Raw genomic sequence first — 27,947 nt, 5'->3', positions numbered from 1 at the left:
TTTGTTCAAGTCGAGCACAAAAGCAGCCAAAGGGACAAACTAGGTTGGAAGCCATTCTGCTTATGCACATGTCAGCCTTCAGAAAACAGATGAGAAAAGAGGAGAAGAAGTGAAACTGGATAAGAGGATGAGGCTTCAGTCTAAGCTGCCGGTAGCTCAACGCTATCGGCGACCACGTCCAGATCACGGTTTATAGAAAACTCCACAGGATGGAAGTTCACAAAAAGTGCTGCTTTTCAATCTTCCTTTCTTCCGTCTCGCTTTGCGTTTCTACTGTACGACGCTCCTTTATATTTCCACTGGTGAAAAGTCCCTCTAAAGTGCACAGATGAGGTAAATGAAACAGGTTTGTATCCATTCGCCAGCTCAGACTGGAACCATAGTGTGCTGCATGTGTTGCATTTGAGAGAATATTTCTTGCTGCACACTAGCAATTAGTATGTCCTGATGTGACGGTGTGATTATTCCAAGTCTGTCCATCTCCCTGTGGGTGCACAGACAGAGATAAATATTCAGACACACAAAGGCACAATATGCAGTATTTAAGGGATAAGGCTGGCTGTTATTTTCTTTTGATCACGAGCCTACTTATTTTAAATTGACCCACACTTTGACTTTCACCACACACAAACATTTGGAGATATTTAGGGTTTTGCATCTGCTCAACTATGCATTTAAATCACTGGGTAATAACAGGCCAGCGGTCTATCAATTAAACTACAGCCGTAATATGAAGAGTTTAATATACTTCATGCCTTTGCACCGCAAACACCATTGTCTCCCAGCACTAAAAGAGTAAAGCAACAAAACGAAGCAACGTAATCAAGAAACCACATGCTAATAAAACAAAGACTGTATATAAAAGATGGCAACTGCAGCTAATGTGATGTCTAACGTGAATTGGTCTGTGGGTTCCCATCTTCGGGGCTTGAAATATTGAAATGATCGCCTACTTGCTTTAAGAAAAAAAAAAAAAAAAAAAAGCAGACATGATGAGTGGGTGTGGCTTAGAAGTCGAGGACACTGCATGCTCACATGTCAATGCAACACGTTCTCATTCCCAAAGCGTAACATTTTATGCTAGGTGACAAATCGTCAGTTTAATACGCTTCCTGCCACCCAACACATCCTTATATTACGAGGTCAGAAAAAGGAGGAAACATGAGAGCCTTTTGGAATGAATCTACACATATATGTTCGTTTAACTTAAATCGCTTTGGAAAACATTAGCTAACGTCATTAAAGTGCTGGTTAAAGTTAGGGATAAGGTTAGAGTTAGGGCTCGAATACATGGCTGGAATGTGTATTACCGTGTAGCATAAGAACGCAGTAGGTCACCTTTCGCGTTACTCAGGAACGCCTCGCCTATATTATGCCTCGGGAGTGAGAACGAGCTAGTCAATGATTTCTCAGTTGGAGTGTAGCCACGTACAAAACATTTCTGCCTTTTACATTTAAATGGGACTAAAATTTACAAAATAAACATTACTCTTTGTTAAAAAAAGGTCTTCGTAATAGTGGTTCAGTTTACAGGTTTATAAATCTAGAAAAAAGATTTGGACCTTTGCTTTTCTGCAACTGGAGTGATTGAACCCTGCTGACTATTAGAAAGAATCCAGCATTTCAGAGCTAAACCTGAAGTGAGGAAGCAGAGGACGATGGATGGATGGATGTGTCACAGTCCCATGTTTTTGAGAAGTTTGTGACATTTTTAGTTTTTAACTTCCTTTGGTTTTGGGTTGTTTTGATTTTGTGTTCTGGTTCTTGAGTTAATTTATTACCTTTATAATCCCCCCAGCGTTTCCCTCTTCCTTCTCTCTTCCTAGTAACTCATGCCTTACACGAGTTGTGTATCGTCGTCTTTCTACTTTTATCAGTGTTATTTGTCGTTTGGTTAATCCCTAGTTAACATTGAAGGTTAGTTTTTATTTCTTTTGTTTCCATCTTTGTGATTCTCTATTTATTCCTGCTTTGTTTCACCTGGGATTCATTATTTCCACCTCTATCCTGCTCCCTCCTGTGTTTTGCTGTGTAATTAGCTCACAGCGTATTTATAGTCATTGTCTTCTTCTCCGTTATGACGCATTTTTATAATCTCAGCTGTTTCTGCTTGGTTCTAGTTTTATGCTTAATTTTTACCCTTTAGACTCTCTGCCAACAAAGTCTCTTTTGCTTTTTACCTCCCCTGCCTCTGTGCCTCACGCTGGGTTTGTCTCATCACCATTCATCACAGAAGGTTGCATCCTTCTTTTATATACAGTCTACAAATGCAAAACAGGTCTGTTTTAATGCCATTAAGAGTGAGTGCGAGCTAAACTCGCTGCTAATGAGAACACCCAATTAACACAAAAAGAAGCATTTGTAAGATTATGAGGTGACACTAGCTTTTTAAATGATGTAATGTTATAGTCATGAGTAGCTTTTATCACTCACTTTCCCCCTAATTATGTTTCTGGTTAAACTAAACAAGGCTTACAAACAGAAGGTACTTTAAAAAGACTGTAATATGGATCATCACTGACGTTTTTCAGTTAATAAGCATTGAGATCATTAAAGTGTTAAATATTACAGGACAGAATGAAAGCTGCGATTATACAGAATAAATAAATTTCTTACACCCTGTTTCAGCTTTTCATGACACTGAATTTTGATTCAGAAATACGAGTGGGTTTCTGTTGCTAGTTTTAACTCGATTATGCCCAATGCTTAAAAAAATCACAGATTCCATTTTTAAGACATTTTTAATGCCAGAGTGGCTCCTATTTCAATCCATTTTCACATGAAGGTACACTTACTGGTGTGTGAGAGCCAGAAGACTGTCAAGGCTGGTGTAACCCGCTGCTGCAAGGGTGTCTCTGTACCTCTCCAACCCAATGGACTGCAGCCACTCACACAGCGACCACTCGGGCACACACATCTCCGGTATGACCGCCACACACACCTCTGAACCCACCCCTGACTCCAGTATTGTGCCTGTGGGTCTATATGTGCAGAAAAAAACAGCAGGTTGGTGGCGGCAAGGGACTGAAATAGGAGTGTGAAGTCATAACTGAAGAAAAAAAATCATAAAGATGTGGGAGTGGGTGTGAGCACAATATGAATGTGGATATGTGTGGATGTGCATGTAATTGCTACTTTGCTTGAGGAAATTTCTGTCTTTGCTTTCGTGCACTGTAAGTACCTTTCCCCTCCTGTCCGGCGCAAAGTCCCAGGGTTGCGTATGAGTTTATCCAACATGTTGAGGATCTGGCTGAACGTGGGTCTCTCTGCTCGATCCCTCTCCCAACAGTCCAACATGAGCTGGTGCAGCACCACAGGGCAGTCCATGGGCGCAGGCAGTCGGTAGCCCTCTTCTATTGCTTTGATCACCTAAAAAAGGTTTCACATTGTTATCAGAAAACCCAAAACCCAAGATGTTCCAAAAATTTGGTCACGTGAAAATTGTTAAACGCAGACCAAACACAAGAAAATGTGAAACTGCACCTGTTTATGTTTAAATGGCCATTTGAAGCTATAAGATGAGCTTTCCTGATTACTTAGCAGCTGACTTGGTTAGCATTGGTAATTATCCTCATGCAGAGCACAGTTCATGTGTTGCTTTTTAAGAAGCATAAAACGTCCATTTACTAATTGTCCTTCTTTTCAAAGCAGTAGCATCAGCTGCTTATCTGTTAGCTTTTATGGTAACAGCCTGTCATGTAAATTCTAGCCAAATAACCCGGGTTACACTCTCACTGAATGGGCGCTACACTAATCTACCTAATGACAATGTGTAATGTTCACCATGTTCATCATCTTAAATTTGGATGATAGCTTTCAAACATTTAGTGACCAACTTTGACCCGCTCTTGCTTTTCTGCAGCTCCAGAAAAAATAAGGATGACAAATATTATTATGATTCATTCTCTGTGAACCACAAATATCTGGGTAAAATATTATGGCAACCCATCTAAAACTTGTACAGTCACTTAGCTAAAAAAAAATGCTGTGGTGTATACTTACTGTCAGAAAACACTTTTTTTTTTTAGACTTTTAAATAAATCTGTGGTTTTTGTAAGGAAATGATGAAAATCGTGCGACTGCCGTTTAAACTTCACCAATAGCAAAGCAAATTCTTCTCCCTGAAGATTTATTACTCGCTTGTTGTTTTCCAAACGGTTCCCAAAGTCGTCTCACCACTAACTGCGATTGATTTTAATTTCCTGCAGATGTGTGCAGCTCTGCATTTTCCTGTGTGCAGTGCAGATATCAAGCAGCACATGTCTGCAACACAATCTGTAAACCTTTGCGATACTAAAATGCTACTCAAAACCCGTCTCGGTATGAAAAGTATAGCCGGGATATTCATAAAGAAACAAGTTCACTTGTTTCTGTTAGTGAAGTAAGTTTATAATATAAATCTATGCACTACAAAAAATAAGCTAATAAAGTGCATAGTGCACCTCTGCTTGTGCAAATTTCCCCTTTTAATACTTGGACAAAATAAAAATCAACTAAATATCCAAACAGTGCTGCAGATGAAATCCATCACATTGCAGACATGTCCACAAGTCATCTTAGTTGTTTCAACTACTCCAAATGAACTCTGTAACACCATTTTTCTTCATATGTCGATAAAAGTTTACAAAGTACAGCCGACTCGGTCGGTATCTCCTCGAACAGATCAAGTAATATTTTACATCCATTTCCCCTTCTATTACTGGCTTACAACACTGAAAGCACATTTGCAGCGCATGATGATATATAATTTAATCACTTCATCTCTTTACCCTCTCCAGTGTAATTAGCGTATGAATTCTTGAGCTATGTCCAAAAAGCTTGTTCTATGAGGTCACAGTGACGTTTATCCAGAAAATCAGTCTAATCCAAGTAAACATATGTAATGAAATCCTTTCCCGCCATAGTGACCTTCACCTTTGAACGTTTGTGCCAGACTTGAAAAAAATTCCCCTGAGGGCATTCCTGAGATATCATGTTAACAAGTAAGAGAGAGACTAATGATGGATGGAAAAGCAGAAAACATAGTGCCTCCAGCTGCATCTGTCGCTGGTGCAGAGTCCTAAAAACACAATTACTGCCTGGCTTGGCTGAGGAATGACTCTAAGCAGCCAATTCATATATGTCTCAATATTTATCTTCAATAAAACGTCCTCTGATTGCTTTCAACTTACCCAAGGATCTCAAACCCAAATTTTGCACTTTTTTTTGCATTTTACAAACAGCACAGAGGTCAAAGACACTGCTCAGAGAGAAGTGCACAGAGGACAGTTTATTTTTGTCTGAAATATGCAAAAGAAGTGGGGTGTGTTGTGTAGACGGGGTTAATTTAAGTCCCATTTCCTGTGTGAACATTAGCAAAAGTTTAATTTGACTTCTAGAGAAAGTCACAGCTCACAACTTGTTTGCGAAAATTCTAATTAATGTTAATGCTTGTGGCTCAGAAGCTGTAGTATATGTGTATATGTCATTTTAGCTTCAGAGCTGATCACATGTCCAAAAACACAGCTTTGTGTTACATCACATAAGCCATTGTTTTTACTTTCACTCTTTCTTCGAGGATAAAGATCATTCACACACATCAAGAATTCCAGCATTCTTTTTCTTTTTTTCTACAAGGCATCGCATGGATTCAATAATATTAAAATTACTCACATCTTGGTTGTTCATGTCCCAGTAGGGTCTCTCTCCATATGAAACCACCTCCCACATAACGATACCATAACTCCACACATCGCTGGCTGTGGTGAACTTCCTGTAGGCTATAGCTTCTGGAGCAGTCCATCTGATGGGGATTTTCCCCCCAGGAGAAAGATAAGTCCCAGTGGCCTCCTAAAACAGCAGTAAAAGTCACACTGGTTAATTGAATAATTTATGTTTTTTATGATTTCATTTAATCAGTCGGGGGCGAAAAAACCTCCTCACTGCTAATGTTTATTGCTCTAAGCGTCGCTCTTTCAGCGGCGTCTATTCATTTGATGAATTCTACAGCTTTTTGGCCGCCTTTAACAACAAATGTGTGAACTGAAGATGTGATAGCACATATATATATGAAATATGTAAGTGATAAAGAATAATGAATTTGCAATCATTAAAAGCAAAGCATTGTTTTAACATGAGGAAAATAACAGTGTGTCTTACCCTTGCAGTGTAGGCGGCCTCTGGGTCGTCCTCCAGAACTCGGCTCAGGCCAAAGTCGGACACCTTACACACCAGGTTGCTGTTCACCAGGATGTTTCGTGCTGCCAGGTCTCTGTGCACGTAGTTCATGTCTGACAGGTACTTCATACCTGAGGCGATGCCGCGCAGCATGCCGACCAGCTGGATCACTGTAAACTGGCCGTCATGTTTCTGAAATGGTACAATTGCAGAGACAGGAAGGCAAGTTAACACAGACACCCACAGCTAGCAGTACAGTCATGACTGACTGCAATTCATCTGTGATTTAAATCTTTTTTACCACATTTTTTTTAAATACAACTCAGAACCAAAATTTATATTCATTTCATAACAGGAGATGACAGCGTAATAAAAGGGCCCATACCCGAAGAAATGCATCCAGAGATCCATTTTCCATATATTCTGTGATGATCATCAATGGTTTACCTGAAGAGGTAAAGAGTTTTATAAATATCAAGCAAAATCTCCACACTGAGTTCTAAGCTGAGCACTACTCACATCTCGTGACGACACCCTCCAGCCTGATGATGTTCGGGTGGTCAAACTGTCCCATGATGGATGCCTCAGACAGGAAGTCCCGCCTCTGTTTGTCAGAGTATCCTGCCTTCAGACTCTTGATGGCCACATAGATCTCCCTCTTCCCCTGCACACGCAGCCGACCGCTGCACACCTCCCCAAACTCTCCTACACACACACAGAGATAGCAAAAACAGCAGCGTCAGCGCCAAGTAAGCATGTGTGTGTGGGTTTGTGAGTGTGCGCGAGCACCGATGCCAGGCTTACCCATGCCAATAACCTTCTCAATGTGAATACTGCTGACATCAATCTCTTTGGCAAACTCGTGGATGGCCTGATCGGGGTCTTCATAGGTGAACGGGTCCACATAGATTTTCACTCCTGCAAAGGTAGGAGAGGCGGGAGAGGAGACGAGATGAAGGAGGAGAAGGAGGGATGCAGAGGAGGGTGAGAAATTGTTGTATAACTGCATATGTTATGTAAATATCTTTTGGCGGTATGCATATAAGATGTGCAGGTGGATCTGAAGGAATAGTTGGAGAAACAGCATCCACGAGACCTTACGTGCACATATGCAGTACCTGGGTTAAGATGTTTCTCTTCCTCCGAGTCCTGCTTTGTTTTACTGTACTTGCTCCTCCTGATGAGACATAAATGAGGGACAGACAATGAAGATAAGTGAGCTCGTAGCCATCTTTTTCATTTATTGGGTCTTTTGTGCTGTGATTTTTAGTCATTTGACCTGACAAAAGGCCACGTGTGTCACACTGCTTTTAACTTTGTGTGCTTTCTCTTCTAGCAGGGCTGTGCCTTTCGCTGGATTTTCAAGGATTTGCCGCAACAGAAAGCAGTGACAATGAGGAAGGCAGAGCAACGGGCTGCAGGAAAGCATAGAACGACCAGATCAAAGCATTTAAGCGAGAGAGGGAGGAGGCACAACGCCTCAGGTAGCGCAAGATAAAAGGTGTTTTCCATTAAACAAAGAGACTGTCAAAAACACCTTTGTGTCTGAGCAGGTGTGTGCGTGAGTGTGTGTGTGTGGGCATCTGCGCATGCTGGTGAGGGTGCACGCCAGCGGAAGCTGACACACATGCTATGTTGCTGAAGAGACTGTAATGACAAGTCAGGGACAAAGGGATTATCACTGTCTCCACTTTAATCCCTTTTAAAAGCTTCAGGTAACACACACACATTATTTAGGCCCACAATAGCAGGGGAACTGTGGCTGTTGTTTGTGTGCGCTGAAGCAGTTTGGTCAGAAGCAGTAGTTAACAGAAAGGCTGCACTCGTGTTGACGTCAGCTTTGCACTGATGAGAACTTTCTAGCAGAGGTGGGACCAAGTCATTGTTTTGCAAGTCTCAAGTAAGTCTCAAGTCTTTATCCTCAAGTCTCAAGTCAAGTCTCAAGTAATGTCAGGCAAGTCAGAGTCGAGTCTCAAGTCACTGGTGTAAAAGTCCGAGTCAAGTCACAAGTCTGAAACTTTGAATTTCAAGTCCTTTCGAGTCTTTAAAAAAAAACAAAACGAAAAAATAATGTTGCAGTTATATGCTAAATGTAAATATTAGACCATGTAATTTTAAAATCTGTGTTTTTCTCAACACATGACAAAATAGTGAACTTAGAAAATATACACAAATTGTGAAATTGCACCTCTTTAAAATGCAGCTCAATTAAACCTAGCTCCAAGAATAATTTTCACAGACAGTTCTGAGATAAGCTGCATGTTATTCTTGGATGCGGTTGTAGGACCAGCTTTAAAATCGCATGACAAAAATATCATACACATTAAAAAAAACTGTATCACCAACATAGCCTGGACAACATTTGCTAGTTAGATGAAGTCAGCTATCTCATCTTAGCATATTTATATGCATATTTATAATCATACGGTTCTTGGAGTGAGTGCATACACTCATGAAGTTTAGTAACTTCAGGTCACTGCAACAAGCCCAGGTACAGTTTACCGACGGATGGGTGCAGGACCTTGAAATGCACCGTGTAGAACGAAAGACCATCGTACGTATCATAAGTTTACCAGTCTCACAAATTGTCGTCATAAATACACATTCGTTAACCGTTTATTAATAGGACCTTTGAGCTCAACGGTAATTAATTAGTAGTGGAAATAATTTCTGGTACCCATCACAGAAATGTAGCAGTGACAATAATACTGTATGCTGTAATCGTACTGGGCAATTAGTGATACAAAAAACCTGTTTTATCCTGTGAATAAAAGTATATGTTTTTGTCAATGTACCATAATAACAGAAGCGAAACGCAATATTGTGTCAGGACAATTCACTATTTATGCACAATAAATAAAGGAGCATAGCGCGACAATTTCTGTTCAGCGCCAGACTTGCTTGTAACCTATATCACCAATTATGTTATGAAAATGACGCATTAACTACTAAAAAACACTGACCTTCGTGTAAATGCTTGGAGCAGACTAACCTGTGAGCTGGAGTGTTCTGGGACGTTATATTTGATCTTTGAATGGCTGCAATCCAGGCCATCCGTCGCGTCTTTGTTACTTCGGAAACATGGCTTGAACAATTTCTCTTCAACGACGTAATCCGATAACAACCGATCTCTTTACCCGTCGGCTACCCGTGGCTGTCATGCGACCGGCTATTGCAGTTAATAATACAACGGCTTCTTGCCATTTTTGTGTTTCTTTTTATCGCTGTATAACTGATTTTAATTGAAAGCCTGCGTGCGCTAGTACCGCTTGCCACGAGTTCCCAGAATCCTTTGCGGTTCTACCCGTGAATGACGTCACATTTTCAATCTCTATATAATATGCATGTTAAATTTTATATTTGGGGTAAAATATCAAGTCTTTTCAAGTAAACCGGTTCAAGTCCAATTCAAGTCCCAAGTCATTGGTGCAAAAGTCCAAGTCAAGTCACAAGTCTTAGAACATTTTTTCAAGTCAAGTCTAAAGTCATAAAATTAATGACTCAAGTCTGACTCGAGTCCAAGTCATGTGACTCGAGTCCACACCTCTGCTTTCTAGCTGGCCTAACAAGTCTATAGGTGTGTATGGCTACTGGATCTTTTGTGTTTGTATGTCTGTGTTGCTGTGTGTGTGTCTGTGTGTGTGTGTATATATACCTGCGACTAATGATGAAGACAGCTGCAGATATCAGCAGTAAAATTCCAACCCCGCTGACAGACAGCAGCAGGAAGGCAGAGTTGACTCCTTCTCCAATCAGAGGGAAGGGATCTAAGGAGGAAGGACACAGAAGTCACCAACCAAAAAGTGATAGCTGCTTCTTTTAAAACTCCCACTACTGAACGGCGCTGTTTGAATACCTGAATTTGTGGAGAATTCGAAGGGAGTGCTGAACTCTCCATATCCAGCAGCTGTGCGAGCGCGCACATGAAACACGTAAACAGTGAGGGGGTTGAGACCCGTGACATCGACACTCTGAGAGAAGGTCCTCATTATGCGGTACGACCTCTCTCTCTGATCCTGATTAGCCGGGACAAAAAGAAGGGTATCTATTCAGTGTCTGAATGCAAATCCATCCTCACCATGAGTGCAATGCGAACAGCGAGCCGGCATATTGACATTCCAAACAGCTGCCTGAGCTGAATTAACCTGCGGGCAGCTCACCTTTTCATAGAACTTGACCTCGTACTCCAGGATGACCCCGTTGGGTCGATCCGGCTGTTGCCACGACAACGACAAACTGTGCCTGGTGACATCAGTGGCTTGGATAGACGACACTGGAGAGGGTGCTGAGAGGAGAGAAACATGATGAGAACTAATACAAAGACAATAGTCTAACCCACTGTTTCTCAAATGGTACTCATACCCCTAGGGGCACTTCAGAGTACTGCAGGAGGTACTTTTTTTTCCCTAAATGGTAATTTAATGATATAAGAGCCAAACATATTTTAGCAACAATTATTTCAATAACAAAAGCTCGCTGAACTACATTTCATTTTCCATATTCCTATTTTCATCCAGCTGCCGCAATACCTCACAGAAGGAAAAAGCACCAAGTACAATCCCGTCTACTGTGAGCACAGAACCACATCCAGATATTTAATGACAGACGAAAATCGTGAAAATGGTACAGAGTTTCAAGCGTAGCACAAGTACAGACACCACAGAAAAAGAGGTGATCCATATATTTGTGCTAAGCTTCTCTTTGTGTAATGACTCTGATCAAAACAAAGCAAAGACACCGACTGTGCCTGGAAAAAAGTTTGATCGCTGCAGTTGCCTCTCTGGCACAGAAAATGACAAAAATCCTCAGTGATGCACGAGTCCCTGTTTGTTACTAAATCTGAGGTGCAACCCACAAGAAAGACTCGGTTCAGTGAAATTCCGTCTGTCTTTGGTGGATTTCCACCACTTTTGCAATCGGTAAATGCAAAATGTAACGGTTTGTATTTTTATTAACTGACACTGACACTTTTACATCATATTGGCCTTGAAATATTTTAAATAGTTTACATTATTTAAAGAAAGTTTGAGGAGCATCAGTATAACATATGCAGAATGACAAGCTGAATATGCTCTAATGCTGATTCTAAGGTGAACCATATGATAGTTTGGCGTCACTGAACACAGCTCAGAATGGCTGTTTATCAACAGTCCCATTGACCCAGTGCACCTGAGAACTGACCTACATCTCGTTCCTTCCTATTCCACAGAGACAAGCTCCATTCTGCACTCTCTCCCCTTAAATCCCTCCACATTTCCCTCCTTTTAACTCTCTCTTTGTCCTCCTTTGTGGCTGCTCATACGATATCGAGCCATATGGTAGTGCAGGTTGGGCTTGACAGATCCCAGGCACGCTCTCATGCTGTGCACACGCTGCTAAGTTATTTCCCCGGGGCACCTGGAACCAGGCAGGTGCGCTGCTTTCTAAATGCCACCATAAAGACTTACAGCAATGACAGTTGAGATGTAACAGCATCAAAAAAAGAAAGAAAGAAAAGCAAACGCTGAAAACTAATGGAGAGCATGTGTGAGGAACGCCACACACCAGCTGACACCTTCACAACTAAAATGAAACACTTCATAAAATGTGAGTGACTTTTCAAATAGTTTTGCGGTTAAGCATTTTAGGGCAAAAAAAAAAAGAGGAAAATCCCACCCTTTGGTACGCCGGCGCTGTTGAGTGTCGACACGATTCTGCTCAGTTATTTAAGTGTGGCGATTTACTTTTTATTGCATCCGTTTCCCCCTTTAACCAACTCTCTCTATTTGTTTTTAAGTCTGTGATTTACATTTTCCAGAATGCTTTCTGACATCCTCTTGAAAACACCCCTATAATTAATTCAGCTGTTGTTAGGTGTAGGAGGACAGAGTAATAACTATGGCAACTGTGACAGTGATAGTAAGAGAACAAGTTTCCGGCTGGAAGAGAGCACGACACGGGCCTTGTCGTGTGTTTCTCCATTAACAACTTAACCAGTTTTCACACATGAAGCCTGAACAACGTGGAGACAATGAAGCCAGGATGACATTAAAAGTAGTAGTCTGCTTTTAGATGTGATCTCACTACCAGGATACTGTTTAACCAAGGAGCTAAACAAAGTATTCCTAAGTAAAGCATGCAGGAGGCAGAGGGGCAGGAGACAGGACCGCTGGCTCACTGTGAATCCACCAGATCATTACCTGCTAAATTCTTGCAAGTAGCTAAATTAAAATATCCCATTGTGTGGTACATTTGCGTTCTCACATACAGAAAGGTTTAGCCCCACTGGCCGTCATGTTTCTGCTTCTCACATGTTATCCAGAACCTTCTCAATTTTCAAATGAAACTGTGTTTTCCATTCATTGCAAACCAATATGTACCTTTACTTCCTATCACAAGTGGGAAAATTGCCATTGTTTTACAGCTTTAAAGTGCTTACAGCAGATGCTACTTTCAATACACACAGATGCAGTATACCTACATGCAGAGCATGTGCATATCTGCTTGTGCAATCTACAGTTTTGAGCTTTACTCATGCGACCGAACTTCCCGTAGGCCTTCGCACGCACTGAGTAGCGGCTTGTATTCTGCTGACCCACTTACGGACAACATCTATAAGCAGATTTTGTGTTACAGTCAACAATCTGACAAACAGATTTATCACAAACAAACACTTCTCTTTCTCACCAGCTTGGTTGGTGGTGACGCTCACAGACACGCTCTGTGCTGCCCCTGCACCACTGGCCTGGGAAACCCCATTGCGCGCATGGACAATGAAGGTGTAGTGCGTGTGGGCCCTGAGCTCGCTCACCACCACCCTGGTGGTCGTGAGGCCCGTCTGACCGGGAGAGAAGAGCACATCTGAGCCGCAGGGCGCGCAGAACTGAGAGCTGGAGACGGAGCCGCCGGCAGAGCCAGGCCGGGGAAAATCTCCAGGCCTGCTCTGGAAGACACCTCTGCCTAGATGAGAAGCTTCGGGTCCCACAATCCCCTGGTCTGACTGCATTCCCAGCCCACTATGCTGAGCCTCAGGCTGAGAGATGCTGCGATTCCTAGGAATGGCTCTACCACCAGTGTGGCTGTGGCTCCCAGTCTGACAGATGAGACACTCCAGACTGTAGCTTGTGTCACTTCTTCCTCCCAAACGATGAGGGGGGGTCCATTCCAAGACCACTGAGGTCTCATTCACCACCGAAATGAGCTGCTGTGGGGCTGATGGTGGCTCTGAAAGAAGAGCGTAAGGGGTGGGGGGAGGGCATAAACATAAATGAAATCAACCATATACTGTGAATTCAAAATGTGGAAGTAAATGGAATGTGCGGGGCTTCTGGCACAGCCTAAAATGCAGACATCTGGCATTAGACTGAAAATCATACGGCTGTGAGATGTTTTTGATGGGGTTGATGTTTTCGTCTGTGGCCTTTATTTTTTTGTATGTGTGCCTGAGAGATTGTGTGTATGTGTTTTTGCTTTTCCCAGGCCAAGAAAACCATGTGCTGTATATAGGCATAATTACGCTAACCAAGGCCACCAAGTCTGTCACACAGAACCTACTCATAGACTTACACAGCGAGAGAGAAAGGGGGGAGCATTTATTCACTTCCTGATGTCTTTAGTTATCACTCCCTAACAGAATGTAGATGGTGGCTTAGTCATAAGGAATGGGATTGTGAAACAGGAGTGGCATTCAGACACATTTGTGTGCCCCTCTGTTTGTTAGAGATATAGACTTTGGGTAAAGACGGCTGTGCTTATTGCTTTTGTTTGTGCAAATGCATACACGTATCGTTTGTGTCTGCGTGTGTACTCTTACGGGTACAGGCCATGGAGGGAGGGTCAGTATCAGCACGGAAGAATCCAGCATGGCAATCACAGATAGTTGCTCCATCTCTGAGTGAGTGGCTATGTGGAGGACACTTGGCACATCCTGGATCTGTAGACTTGGCCTTGTAGAAACCAGCACGACAGGCTGCAGAGACACAGAGAAAGAAAGATTCCATTTGAAACATCTGCATTAAAAAAACAATGATAAAAACAGGCCACACTGTCTCAAACATGAACATTATTTTTTGGAGAGCACAAAAAACTGCATTTGCATTGCTCCAGGTGCACTGCTGTGCTGGTCCACTACTTCGTAACATAAAAACGCTGACCTCATGCATCACACCTTCCTCCCACCCTTGCTTTGTGAATGAGTATTTTCAGAGGTGAAACATGTCTGAACCTCACTATTTTTAGCTCACTATGTGCTACAAAGAATAAAGGACAACTTCAGATGAAATTAAATTCATTTTTTAAAGTGTTCTTGAGGAATTATTCTCCAGGCTTTTTGAAGGTGTCTCAGGATTTCCACATTGGCAACTTCTTCACTCATTTTCAGTCCAGTCTTTCTACCTGACCATTTTCAGGGAAATAATCTTCTGCTTGCTAAGTCAACACTGACCTATCATTCAAGAATAAAAGGCACCTAACTCAAAGGACAAACCAGTGTTGTGTCTAGACATAACAGACAACCTGGCAAAGCACCAATTTCATATTCTATCATTAGCACGTTGTTACTAGCAACCTAGATGCAAAAACACATTGTTTTTTCCCATTTCTTTAGTTGAATCTATGAAGACATTATCACAATTTGAGAAGCATAACATAGAATCTTTCCACCAACAAGGTGACTCCCAAAGAGCTGTTAGCTGAAAAAACCTGATATGGCTGGACTGAAAATCAGTGGCAACAGGTTCGAATTTAAAATTGTGCTCTCCGATGCATCCATCAGAGTGTAAATGTTATATGGAAAGCACTTAAGCAAAAAAATGTATTTGTATAAACGAGGTATGTTGTGTAAAACAGAGGTTGCAGAACGAGTAGAAAAGCACTATCTCTTAGTATTTACCATGTACCCAGCAAAATATAGAGAAATAAAGGGTGCTTCAAACTTTTGCACAGGGCTGTATATCTAAGTGGAGAAAATAATTGTGTTGTTTTAGTGTTAACCTGTCTGGGATTTATGCAGTTCGCTCTGATGTTGGCTCCGACTGTGCGCCCAGTCACACAGGTGGCATTATGCAGTTTTCTACATTTATTACATGCCAAACACATCTAGTTTAAAAATCAGTTCATGAATTCAATTCATAACTTCTAATAAATTTGAAATGAAATGTATAAATTCTTTATAGGCAGTGAAATACATTCTGAGCGTATTAGATTCCAAATATACACCCAATAATTTTTGGTGTGAAACGTTGTGCAAGATATCTTTACAAACATATTAATAAATAATGAGATTATAGGAGTTAAAGTCCACCCCGCGGCAGGCTGCAATTAGTGCTGTCAACATTTACTTCCAAGGTCCTAACCCTTGATACAGTTCTTTGTTTTTGCCTGTATTGAATGCTTAGAGAGCCTTTGCAAAATTCAAACTGACAAGCGGAGTAGGTTTTTCCTTGGACAGCGTTTTGATCCGAAGACAAACAACTGCTAAGGAAAAATCTGGAGAGAGAAACAGATCCAGCGCGAGGGGGGAGGGGCACGTTGACTTCTTTTATCTTTAACTTTGATGAGCAAAGAAAGGAACACCTAAAAGAACACTTACTGATCAGCTCCCACTCACACGCAGAAACCAGAAACACTAGAACTGAATACATCAAAACTCCTCAGCGCCGGCAGCCCACACAAATATAATTGACATTTAAATATATGAAAGAGGAGAAACAGAGAAGGAGAGGGGCTGAGAGAGAGACAGAGGAAGAGTGGAGGGAGATACATCTTCTCTCTGTATACCAGGGAGTTCATGCATTGACAGAACAACAATACAATAAATGAGTGCATAATTATACTGCTTGACATCCACTGGTGAAGCAAAAGAGATGGCAAGGCATGGCTGCTTAGAGCAATTTCTTCTCTCTCTTTACTGTCAGAAGGAAATCCTTTATTTGTTTCCACTGCAATCATTTTTTCAACACCTTCTTTTTTCATCATCACACCCTATTCACTCTCCTTCCTCGATCCCACCGTCTTTCCCAATTCTCCGCTTTTTTCCCCCCCAGCCCTTTTCACATTTGCACAGGGAGATGAAGACATCCCAGTGAGAGTGGATAGGAATCTGGGAATGATGTGTGTGTGTGCGTGTTTGTGTTTAAGTGCGTTAGTATGCTTTATGACACTCTCGTCGGTAGATGAGAGGGAGGAAGTCTCCTCTGTAATCTACTCAGACCAACCATCCTGCCCCATCTGTGTGAGCCTCCACAGATTTGCTCTTTCACACACTCATTTGCCCTCCCTTTCACATTTCACAGTCTCCCTCCTTCGCTCCCCATGCACTTCCTCCTCGACCTCCACTTATCTGTCTTTCTCCGATAACTCTTCTCCATACATCGCTCTCCTCTCGCAGTATCAAGCCACGAGAAACCTTTGAAGCGTTGGCTGGCATTCTTTATACCCCCATATCGATACCAGGGGTGCCGCGCACAAGTACACACAGCTGAAAACTACTCGGTCGAAACCTGTAAATTCATAAAACGGCTGATAAGAACGGCTTTCATGTGGCGAGTGACTCATCGTGTTGTGGCAGTTTAGACAATAAAGTGCAAGATAAAAATACAGTCATTCTCCAGCTGTTCTCCGCATTCCTTTATCAACAGTGTAGGTAAGACAGAAAATTATCTGAACCTCTGAGGAGGACTTAGAGGTTGATTACAAGGCTCAACAAGAATCTGCCAGGGGGGTAGCACACTGCTTTTTGTTTCTGTCCCATCTAATCCTCCATCCTCCTCACAAACAAAGACGACACGCTGAAGGGGGGAGAGAAAGAAGCAAGCAAGTATTTGAAGCCATAAACTTCCTTCAGCGCCCTCTTATGTCTCTATTCTCTCTTTTCTCTGTAGTCTTTTGTGTCTCCTTTAGCACCGGTTACTGGAGGAGGGTGGGTTTTTGGTGACCTGGAATGAGAGCCCATGAGGGTGTCATTAACCCGACATTAACCCTACGCTACCGAAGGCCGCGCGAGAGCTTGGGTTTGACCGGTAAAGCACGCTTACTGATAAGGTGGAAATTTGAAAAAAAAAAAACAAAGACGCGTGTGTGTGTGTGTGTGTGTGTGTGTGTGTGTGTGTGTGTCTGTGGGCACATTAACATTCTGCCTGTTAGACAGGACGATAATTACAAAGCAATCAGCTGTTCGGCTGCTTGAGACAAGCGAGACAAAGTGACAGAGTGTAAAGGATTGGGAAGGTTGACTGGGAGAGGCAGCACGAGAAAAACACTGACAAGAAGCGAAAGATAAAGAGATGAAGAGAGGGGAGACGAAGTGAGAGGGAGAAGGGAGAGACATGCAGGAGAAGGTGCCCTTTGATTACTATCAGCATTGTCTTCATTTGCATATGCATTCTTCTGCTACCCAAAATGCAAATGCAGCTCATTCCAAATCCAACTAAAAGCCTCGTCGGCACACTGTGTGCATGCATGTGTGTGTGTGAGGGTGGGTGTGTGTGCGTTTGCGTGAATTCTCCTTGACCCCGTGTTAGCTGTCATCGTCCCTTGGTTCTTCCCAGCAGAGGGGTGGAGATGGAGGAAGTACCCCTCACTGCTCCGGTCTGACACCTGTCTGTGTGATGGATGGAGGGAGGGATGGATTGACGGATTGATAGACCGTCACGCGAGAAGGAGGGACGCTGTTAATCGCAGGGGTCATGCCCCATTTTAATTAACGCCCAAGGAAACGCTGGGGGAAAGGCTGGAGATGAGGCTGAAGATAGGATCGGATCCTTATCCTTTTCAAGTGTAGGACTTCCTAGAATGGACCGCCTGGCTCCAAAATCAAAGTTCCCCTGTAGCCAATTTTAGCTTGTATTTCACAGGGTCAATGGAGTCTTGCATTTAAAACGTCAAACGAGGCTGCAGCTTTAAGTTTGTCTAAATTTAAATATTCACATAAACTGGTGGTCTGAAGCGAGAAGTGTGTGGATTTGTGAGTGTGTGTGTCTGCCTAAAGCCAACAGTGTTGAACATTAGCATGTGAAAGGGACTCTGCAACAATAACCCCCCCTCCCTATCAGACACACATCACCCCCTGCCACCACCACCACCATAGCAGCAGCAACACCCCCACCCCCTGACTGTGGATCGGGGAGAGGAGTTGGAGAAGGAGGGATAATAGGAGCAAGACAGAGAGGGAGAGCGGAGCTTGTGCCCATGCCAGGGAGCTACAACACAGCCTGGTGAAGCTGGCAAACCTCCTGTACATTAAGAACAACCTGGGAGAGGCAGACAATAGCACACACGCAGACAGACACACACACGCACTCTGATTGTTATGGAGGAATGCAAAGCATTTCCCCCACCTGAGTTTGGCTCACTTCAAACAATCACTCGTGCTATTCCAGTGTCTTTGCTTGCCTCGTCACCTGCCATACGCGCACATATACACAAACACACATGCACACACAGAGACACAAACTCCTCCCTCTCTGTTTGCCCCATCACACTCTTCTCTAGGCATTCCTGGGCAGTCCTCCAAACTGTGAGTATATTGGAAGGAGGGCTTTGTTAGGCAGAAAATCAGAGATACAGTACACAGACAGACACAGTCACACACACACGTGCACTTGTTCACACTCGCACATACACACACTCTAAGTCAGCAGTCCAACATGTCCGGAGTCCAGAAATGCGATGCAATAATTAGAGGGACTGAATACAGCGATTACGCACTCATTCTATCATCCGCTTGCTCTTTCTATCATCTCTCTTTCAGTGTTGCCGTCTCTCCCTCTGCCTCTTTCTGTCCAACTGCTTTCTGCTGTCGACGAGACACTGCAGGTGCGTTGGAAAGAAGCACAACCATGAAATCTCTCTGGATGGAGGGAACACACATGCAAACACGCTCGCACACAGAAACATTCCAACCCTCCCAGGCACTGAGCAGAATTGAGGAGATTCGGACGACAGAGAAAAAGGAGGCCAGCAGAGAGAGAGAAAACCAGGAGGCTCCGCTTTCATTCCACCTCTTCAGCCGTTCACATTTCACATTCTCTCTGTTGTCTCTCCTCCCTCGTTTCCGATCCTCCCAGACGGATCGCAGCTGTCAAACTTTTGACGTCTTCATCCACCTCGGTCGTGACCCCGCTCTGTGCGACTAAACTCTTTCTGCAAGTGTGTGTGTGTGTGTGTGTGGCTGTCAGCCAAAGTTTTTGACGTCTTCATAAGGCTCAGTCATGACCTCGGTCTTAACCAAGGGTTTAGAAAGAGGGGGAGTTCCCTCTCTCTTGTGTTTCTCCACTCGCCCCCTTTGCACCAAGTGACAAACCCCCAGCAGGGGAGGGGGAGCTCTGTATTGATGCCTTCTGCTGTCAGTGGCCTTCTTTCAACCCCTCTCTCACCCCATTCATGATCTAATCCCTTCTTCCTCTCCAGAGCTTCTCCGCTCATCCTCTCCATCCTCATTATTTTGCGTCAACACTGAAAATGAACTTCTCACATTTTACTCCTTTAAATCTACACTTGTTTCAGTTTAAATTAACCGCAACTGTCGCAGAAGCTTAAATGCATTACCAGTGCAAAAGTGCACATGCAGATAATATTAATGTGGGTAACAATCCATTGAACCAGGAGACATATAACTATGAAACATTTCCAGCAGACAAGCATAGATTTTTCATTTAAAATTAAATGTACTTGTTTGGTGTTTTACTATCAGACTAGATTTTTCTCCTGTGTCTTTATAAACACCTTAAAAACTCATGCAAAAAGAGAAAGTGGGAGTTATTTAGGAGGTAATCAAACTAATCCTTGCGTGTGTGAATTATTTTTCTCTTACTGCGTCACAGAACTCATACTTCCACACTGACAGTTGCCATTTAAGTGCACTCACACTGACATTTAGTGCACTACAAGAACCTAGATTGTCTAGTGATAACTCTCAAACCTGAGTGTGACCCATCAACGGTCGCTTGAGCTTGTATAGCAGGAGGGATGAATCACCAAAATCTTTTAAAGCATTAAGAGGAATGTTGTTAATGCTAATCCTTGCTAGCTAGCTAAGAGCACATTTTTAAGATGCTGACAGCTGATGTTGATGTTCAACGTGAGATAACGCTGCACAGGCCTAGAAACAGGTCACCAACCCCCGGTAATCTCTGGTTTTTGTGGCAAATTTTCTATTCCTTGACAAGTGGGTGAGTGGTTTCTACCAGGTGAAATTGGTTGCAAAAAGAGTGCTGCACCAAAAACCTCCTTGTGATCGCTTTGGTTGATAGCAGATTGCCACTCTTGGCTGTAATTAGCATGGAAGATGCTGACTTGTCTTCCAAATACACCCAATTCCCTCTCCAAGTTGTACTGAAAGTTGGAAAAAGTGCAATGCAAACTTGTGCAAAGTTGTGTCTTATCAGTGTAACAACAAATTACAGGGAGTGCAGAATTATTAGGCAAATGAGTATTTTGTCCACATCATCCTCTTCATGCATGTTGTCTTACTCCAAGCTGTATAGGCTCGAAAGCCTACTACCAATTAAGCATATTAGGTGATGTGCATCTCTGTAATGAGAAGGGGTGTGGTCTAATGACATCACCACCACTGAACAAGACACACAAGCTGAAACGCAATCAATTTCATAGTAAATATACATTTTTCCTTCCAACTGGTGGCTGATAGATAATCTTAGACAGGTCTCTAGGTCTGTGCATCACAGGTCTAACATTACTACATTAGATGACAACTCTAACTTACAAGCATGACAACTGTAAGTTGCACTGCTAAGAGAAGACTCCAAACTGAGACATACGATTGTCTTTCAAGTGCAAAATGAGCCCAGCTTCTAATGACGTATTGCCAGCCAAGGTTAGTTTGCCTGGTTTTGTCTTCACCTGAACGCGTTGTGCCGACTCAGAGATGGCACATGAGTCTACATGATCCAGAAATCTCTTAGTGTGTGTGACATGTTGAGAGACAGATCATCTTAATCTCTTCCAAAATCTATTTCTCTTCCCTCCATCCCGCTACGCCCTCCTGTTCTGTTTCTCTCTGCAAATTTTAAACTTAAAATAGGAGAAGAGTTAAGGTGTCCGTCTAATTCAGTCGGGTCAGAGGTTTTGGAGAGATACATTCTGTATTCATTCAGACTTTGATGAATTTCCACTGAGGCAGCTGCGCCCAGCCAACAACCTGACAGGCAGAGAGAGTAGGGAGATGAAGAAGAGAGCAGCAGATAGATAGATGGCACTTCACATCTGCTGGAGGTTCAACAGAGTCAAGGGTCTCTCCTAAATCTAGTTGAGGAGGAACATCTTTCAGGCTTCAGGGACCACCCCACAAACCTCCCCCTCCTTTCAGATGAAACAAATGAGCTAAGCCGGGTGACGGTTTCAGAGAACATCTGAGACACATACTATTCATATTCATACAGAATTTTGGCAACTGCATCTCTCATTGCAAAGAAAAAAGTCATGTTTTTTTCTCTCTTAATCACCAACTGGCCAACTGGCAATGCATCGCTCTTTTTTATGTCCATCTCTGTATATTTCTCTTTCTCAGTGTCCCCTCTTTTCTCTTTGAATTATGGGTCTGTTTGTTATACAATTAGCCTGCTGGGATGGGCTTCATAAATAAAACCGAGGGAGCACATCAGTGAATCGTTCACCCCCACCCCCACAGCTCTTCTTCTATTGGTCTCTGTCCATCTGTGTATGTGTGTTGTGTGTTTGAGTGAACATGAATGGAGAGAGTCGAGCCATGTTGTAAAAGTGTCTCCACTAAGTCTGTCCAACCCCGTTCACCCCACTTTGTCACATAAGCGCGGACATTTGCAGTCTTCACTATCACAACAGTCGTTTCCAAATATTACACGTCATCCGAGCCACATGTGAGTCGGTGAAAGGTGTGAACAGCTTGCATATTTGTTACAGTAAAGTTCAGACCAAATTTGTAAGCGACAGAAAGACATTTTTGTCCAGATGGCTGTGGTTATGCGAGCACACCTCATATGGAGACCTTAGCGCTCAGTACACAAAGCAGAACTTCAACTTGCAACAAAAAGATCGGTCTTAATTTAACCCACTCTAAATGATGGCTGGGCATGTGTCCATACAGATAAATGCTCCCAGTGCATGCCACCCTGTTGATCTGAGCAGGCCAATATGGACTGCACCACTAAAGGTCACTGATTTTAAAAGTTGTTGAATTTTTACTAAAAATCAAGTGAAAATTACACTTTTACACATTGCTTTTTGACTTTGCCGTGCAGTTGCTAAGTATCCAGCGGAAACACCAGAAAAAGAAAACCCATTAATTTGATTAAAGACGTTCATAAATGGATTTTATCACCTTCAGAATGACCCATCTTATCTCTTTTCTCTGTTCTCAGCTTGTAACCTGCAATCTGAATATTATTAGAGTTTGAATTAGGTCAATTTTCTTTTGTGTTCTTTTGTGTAATTTGCAATTTCAGTTGGATACCTTACAAAACACTAAAAAAGTGCCACTATCTACTGTTTCTGCAACAGAATAAAATTTGTTATGGTGTCCTCTCTAAACCACATTTGCCAAGCTAGCGAGTGCCCCTTTAAAAACGAAAAGAACCAAATATCAATATTATCAGAGTAGCTTGTTAAGCTGAGCACATTTGTGATTGTTGTTCACAGAGATGCTAAACTTCAAAGTGACAACACATTAATTCAGGAGTGCACAAAAGAGAAGTAGCTCTGCTGTAGCCAGCACCACTTACCTTTACATGCACCTCCCCTCTCCTCATATCCGGGGTTACAGAGACATCCACCAATAGGAACCAACCACTCTCCATCAGCACCGCAGTACATTTTAGGTTCCTCTCTTTCTTCCGATTGGTTGACACAGGACCCCCGGACCTCCACTAAGGAGGACGTGTCGGCCCCGGTAATGGTGTCGGGAAATGTTGCCAGGTTACGAACGGTTAGCGGGCAGGTTTTGTAGAAAACTCTGACAGAAACCAAAGCAATGCAGGCGCCCACATCCTGGAAGGCTAGATAGAAGCCCTTCCGGGTCGTGACTTTTACATCTCGCACCTCTGTGTTCAGTTTCATGATGCGGTCTCCAACATCCACCTGAATTGAGAGGAAACAGCATTGCATTAATAAACAGTGCAGTAAACCGTGTCACCCCTTATTAATTCAATTTGCTTGTTCAACTTAAAGTGGGCGTTTCAATTGAACCGCCGCTGATCTCCACATCTTCAGCACTTGGCTCCGATTCAGAATAACTTTTATTGATTGCTAAGGCAAAACAAGCTTTACGGCCTGCAAGATTAGAATGTAAGTTACTTTAGCAAAGACTGAGCAAAAGCACCTTGCCAACATTCCCGGGACAGCAAAACAGACATCTAAGATAAAAGTGCTTGTAAAACAAATAAAAACATTACAGCTAAGTGCTTTTGGGGGGGTTTATTTTCCACATAGGAGCAAATTACACTGAGTGGCGGAGGGAACTCAAAGCCTGACTCAGTTGTTCGGTGTTACCTGGGTGAAGCTTTCGTCTGCTGCCACCGTATCCACCTTAATGAAGCTGCTCTCTTTGATGTAGCTCTCTCTGTCTTCGTTTGACTCATGGTAGTACAGATTGAATGTCTCCTACAAGACAAAAGGGGAATTAAAAAAAAAGGGACAGACTGAGGCACCTATTTATCGTCAGCACCAGCACTCATCTTTTCTCTTAATATGATAATGAGTCAAAGTGGGGTTTGTGCTTGAATAAACAGCAGCTGTAATATAAAATAAAGGTCCATTAGCGGCAGTCTGTCCATTAAGTAATTATCATGAGAGTTAACATATTAAAAAAGGTCAGACCCTTTATCAGAATTCTTTGCTGTTTTGTTAAAACTTTTTACCGCAGTCAGGCCATACATTCACCAGCACGCTACACATCCTGAGCACGCTTTCACGTACCTTACAGGTGCCGGTGACCCCTGGGAGGCTGTTACAGTCTCTCAGGGTGAACTTGACTTCGACGTAGACCCGCTGAGCTCCAGACCGAGGGATCCAGTCTGTCCTGAGCCAGTTGTTTTGATTGGGCTCCAGGACATTGCACACCTGGTACGTCCTGATGGGGATGTTTTTCTCATCCATAATGCTCACCTCTTCCCACTTCAAACAAGCACATTTGTATAACTGCGTTAGTTAGAGCAATGATTGTGCATGTAAGACATATGTTGCTGCCTACAGGCGTTAGACTACATTCGAAAAATGCATTTAGTTCAGGCCAACATCACGAAGACCAACTTTGAAGTGACTGGAATTGAACTGAAGCAGATGTTCCATCAAAGTTGCCTTGATGAATGACTTGATATTAATGAAATGTAACTGTCATGTGGAGAACAGCTTTCCCAAACTTCTCTTAATTCAAGATAGTCTGATTTTTTTTAAATTAAAAAAGTCATTTGCCAAGCAGCAGTCATTTAAAAAGGCTGCTGGCACTCAAATTTCAGATGACACGCCAGTTTAATTTCCCACAATGCACCAACAGAGAAGGGTTTTCAAAACCCTTCCATGCTGGCAGCTGCAGACTGTTATATAATTTTGACAAAAGCATCTAAATAGCCGCTGTGATGGCAGCAATGTTAAAGTGTCTGAAAGTTGATTTTCATACTGTGCTGGCGTGAACTGAAAATGACTGCATACGCCGCATAAAGTTGAACTCTTCAGCGTAGGCACAAGCTTTAAACACACACATAAGCAGCCGTGGCTGTCAAAAAAGTGCACACTGTGAAAAACTTAGGTTGCCTGTCCACTGAGGGGTACTTCTAGTCATCATATATACAAAATAAATTTCAGATGCCGGTGTCCACCCTCTGATTCACCGCTGCTGCGTGAAGCCTCACGGGCTAATGCTCATTCTTGCATCAATATTCTGCAGTGGACGGTGGTTCAGATTTGTTGCGACTCCAAGGTTTTTGCAGGCACATTTCCATACGAGTGAAGCAGGCTCAACCTTCACCGCACCATCCATCTCAATAGAGCCGATTATTTGCCTTGTACTGTGACCCTTCAAATGACCGCTGAGCCTCCCAAGTCCAAATTGGCTTTTTATTGCCACTGAATAATAATCTGCTCTCTCCCTGCTAGTGAGAGCTGTATACACACTAAATGCACCGTGTCCAAAGAGAGAAAAAGAGAGCGAGAGGAATGACAGAAGAATGTGTGTGTGTGTGTGTGCTTGAAGGACATGCTTGTGTGTCAGTGTGTGTCTTTAGACTGATCGATATGCCATCAAAGTCGCTTTCGTTGTCTAATGTGGGGTTATTGCCTATATGCTATCAGCTAATAATAATATTATGTATATGTTGGGTGATTTGTAAGCGGTGCAGTAAATATGTTAGTCTTTACAGTTTTATGTACATTTTAAGCCCATTCTTTATTGATTTAATACTCAAAATGTATCAGCACTGCTATTGGCCTGGAATATCTAATCGAGACTGATCTTTTGTAAGCCACGCATTTCTTTATGTACAGTGTGTTAAAATGTGTGTGAGTGTGAGGGTGTGCACATGCCCACATAGTGTCAGCGTTTGTGTGCTGTTGTAGTGTCTTTGCGGGTTGAGGAAGTTAGCTGTATAAAAGCTGACATGGGGTATGATGTCTCTGTGTCTAGTCTCCTTCAGAGTTTTTGTCAGCCTACGCAGCTGTCAAGGGAGAAGGAAAAAAACATACAGAAATGGAGTTTTGTATGTATGTGTGTAGCTAAGGGGTGAGGAAGGTGGGGGGAGTGCCTGTAATCAAAAGCTCAGTGCGTGCAGACCAGGACCCTGTCAATCAAGCAGCATGTGAGAGTATAAGGGCAATGGCAAGTGGCAAGTTCACCACTAACTCTTAAACCAACAAAAGAGGTAAGAGAGACACTGAACGACAAAGAAAGAGAGAGAGAGAGAGAGAGAAAGAGAGGAAGAACTATGGATGGCAGATCACGACAATGACAAAAAAACACAAAGAGAAGATCAAATCTGAAACAGATATCACCAGGATTCATTCTGGCAACTGTACGGTAGTAAAAATTCCTAAAAAATGACACCCACCACCAAGCTGGTTTATGCCTTTACTTGTGCCAAACGCAATGGCAGCAGTCTCATATTAGCACTTAGGCTTGGTGAACAACAGCACATTTCAAAATCTGTGGGATGATTATTTACAGTTTCCAGACCGCGCGTGTGCATGTGCGCGTGTGAGGAACGAGAGAGGGTGTGTGAGTGTGTTTTCCAAAGAGAGAACAGGTTGTAAACAGTGTATTCATAAAGAAAAAAAAAGAAAAAAGAACAGGCAGATCCCACTCACCCCTCCCTCTGCAGGACTGGCTGCCCATTTCAGCTCTCCTGGCACTGTCCTGGTATCCAGCAGGGTCACTAAAATTGCATACACACACACATGCAGGTGTACTCAGGACAACCAGTCTGGAATATTTTTTTTTAAATTGCTCTTAAGCAGAGAAAATTAATTTGACAGACTTCTCACAAGAAGTAAGTGATGGTTAAGCTGTGAACAGTTATGGAAGTAAAAGCAGGCGTCCATTGGCACTGTTAGGTTTAAAAATTTTATCTTATTTCCACTGCACAGAGTCATATATGTACATTTAATATCACATACATTTATATTTTTCACAGAATTTTAAACTGTTGATTTAAGACCTCGGAGCTTTATTCATATACAAAACCCCAAACCCCAAACTATGAATTCAACGGTTTAACTGTTTATAACAAAAACACAGAGGTGCTCAGTGTTCTCCACCATGACCAAACCCACAAACATAAAGAAACGAACAAAAAAGAAGAAAGGGGAAACATATTTAAAGGAAGAAAAAGCTCACAGCTGGACTGCACAAATATTACAAGGATATCTAAGAATTCAACTTTTTTTCCTCTTCTAGATGTTTGCAAATTTTTCCCTGTTCTTTGCTATCCTAGGACGCGCCTTGAGCGCACGCAGGATCTCTCCCAGCTCGCAACAGCGGAAAAAAAGACCCGACTGTGCCACACAAGCAACACGGATTCGAGTCCCTCCTTCCTTACCTTCATTTGGCGGATAAATCCTTGTTCTCGAACTTGAAACTAATGTTAATATCCAGATAGTAGAAGAAAACGTTCGCCACAGATTTGCAGCCATGTGTGCAGCGTGGAAGCGTGTGCGTTCCCCGTCGGCTCCGCGCACTCGCTCTAGCAGCTCCATCCCGGTGGGAAAAAAGTGTTTGAATGAAACCAAGTGTGAACGCGAGTTGGATGCAGCAGTGGGTACTGGGGCGGTCTCCTACACTTCCTATGCTTCCAGTAATGATAAATGACACGAGGCAAATGACTGTTCTAGACTATACGAGCGTCGGTGTGTTATCCTTCAGCATCTTTGTTAACGTTTCTAAGAAGGCAAATGCAGATCTGCAGCTTCTGCGTTTAAAAACGGGTGACATTAGTTGAAAAGAATAACTTCGCTCTGGCTGTAAATTTAAACTGCATAAAATTGTTTAAAAATAATAATAATAATTGAGACGTTTTTCACTGATTCGACCACAAAACTTAGTCAGCCCACTTTAAAATACCTAATCTGGGAAACATAATGATGGAGTAAATGAATGCTGTAGTCAGTAGAAGCTATCTGGCGCACGTCAGAAGTGGCATTTAGCAGTGATAACCCAAAGGAGGGCCAGCTGGGGTACAGGAGGCCATAAACGTCACAATGCTGCACTTAAAAAATAATCACATAGTCACGTGCATTTCAAAACATGAATATGTCACATTCTCCTGATAAAGGCCTGAAGTGCCTGATTGGAGTTGAGGTTGTCCTTTGTCCTGAGAAGCGAAATACCCATGAAT

General features: G+C 42.7%; 1 protein-coding gene across 1 annotated transcript; it reads right to left on the bottom strand.

Annotated features, from left to right (window-relative positions):
• Positions 1-287: 287 nt before the first annotated feature.
• On the bottom strand, positions 288-27,757 carry LOC308383449 (ephrin type-A receptor 4-like). Its single transcript, XM_080861411.1, has 19 exons — positions 27,153-27,757; positions 26,422-26,489; positions 24,043-24,240; positions 23,617-23,727; positions 22,851-23,205; positions 13,949-14,104; positions 12,823-13,359; positions 10,317-10,441; positions 10,013-10,172; positions 9,812-9,923; positions 7,275-7,333; positions 6,961-7,074; positions 6,676-6,861; positions 6,542-6,603; positions 6,139-6,348; positions 5,653-5,829; positions 3,182-3,369; positions 2,796-2,981; positions 288-484 (listed from the first exon to the last, which is right to left on the bottom strand). The coding sequence occupies exons 1-19, from the start codon at positions 27,307-27,309 to the stop codon at positions 367-369; spliced, it is 3,279 nt and encodes a 1,092-aa protein (XP_080717537.1). The 5' UTR covers positions 27,310-27,757; the 3' UTR covers positions 288-366.
• Positions 27,758-27,947: the final 190 nt, after the last annotated feature.

The sequence above is a fragment of the Rhamphochromis sp. 'chilingali' genome (genome assembly GCF_963969265.1).
Source record: "Rhamphochromis sp. 'chilingali' genome assembly, chromosome: 16".
Lineage (NCBI taxonomy): Eukaryota > Metazoa > Chordata > Actinopteri > Cichliformes > Cichlidae > Rhamphochromis > Rhamphochromis sp. 'chilingali'.
The sequence above is the reverse complement of the archived record's forward strand: the minus strand, read 5'-3'. Positions and strand labels throughout refer to the sequence as shown.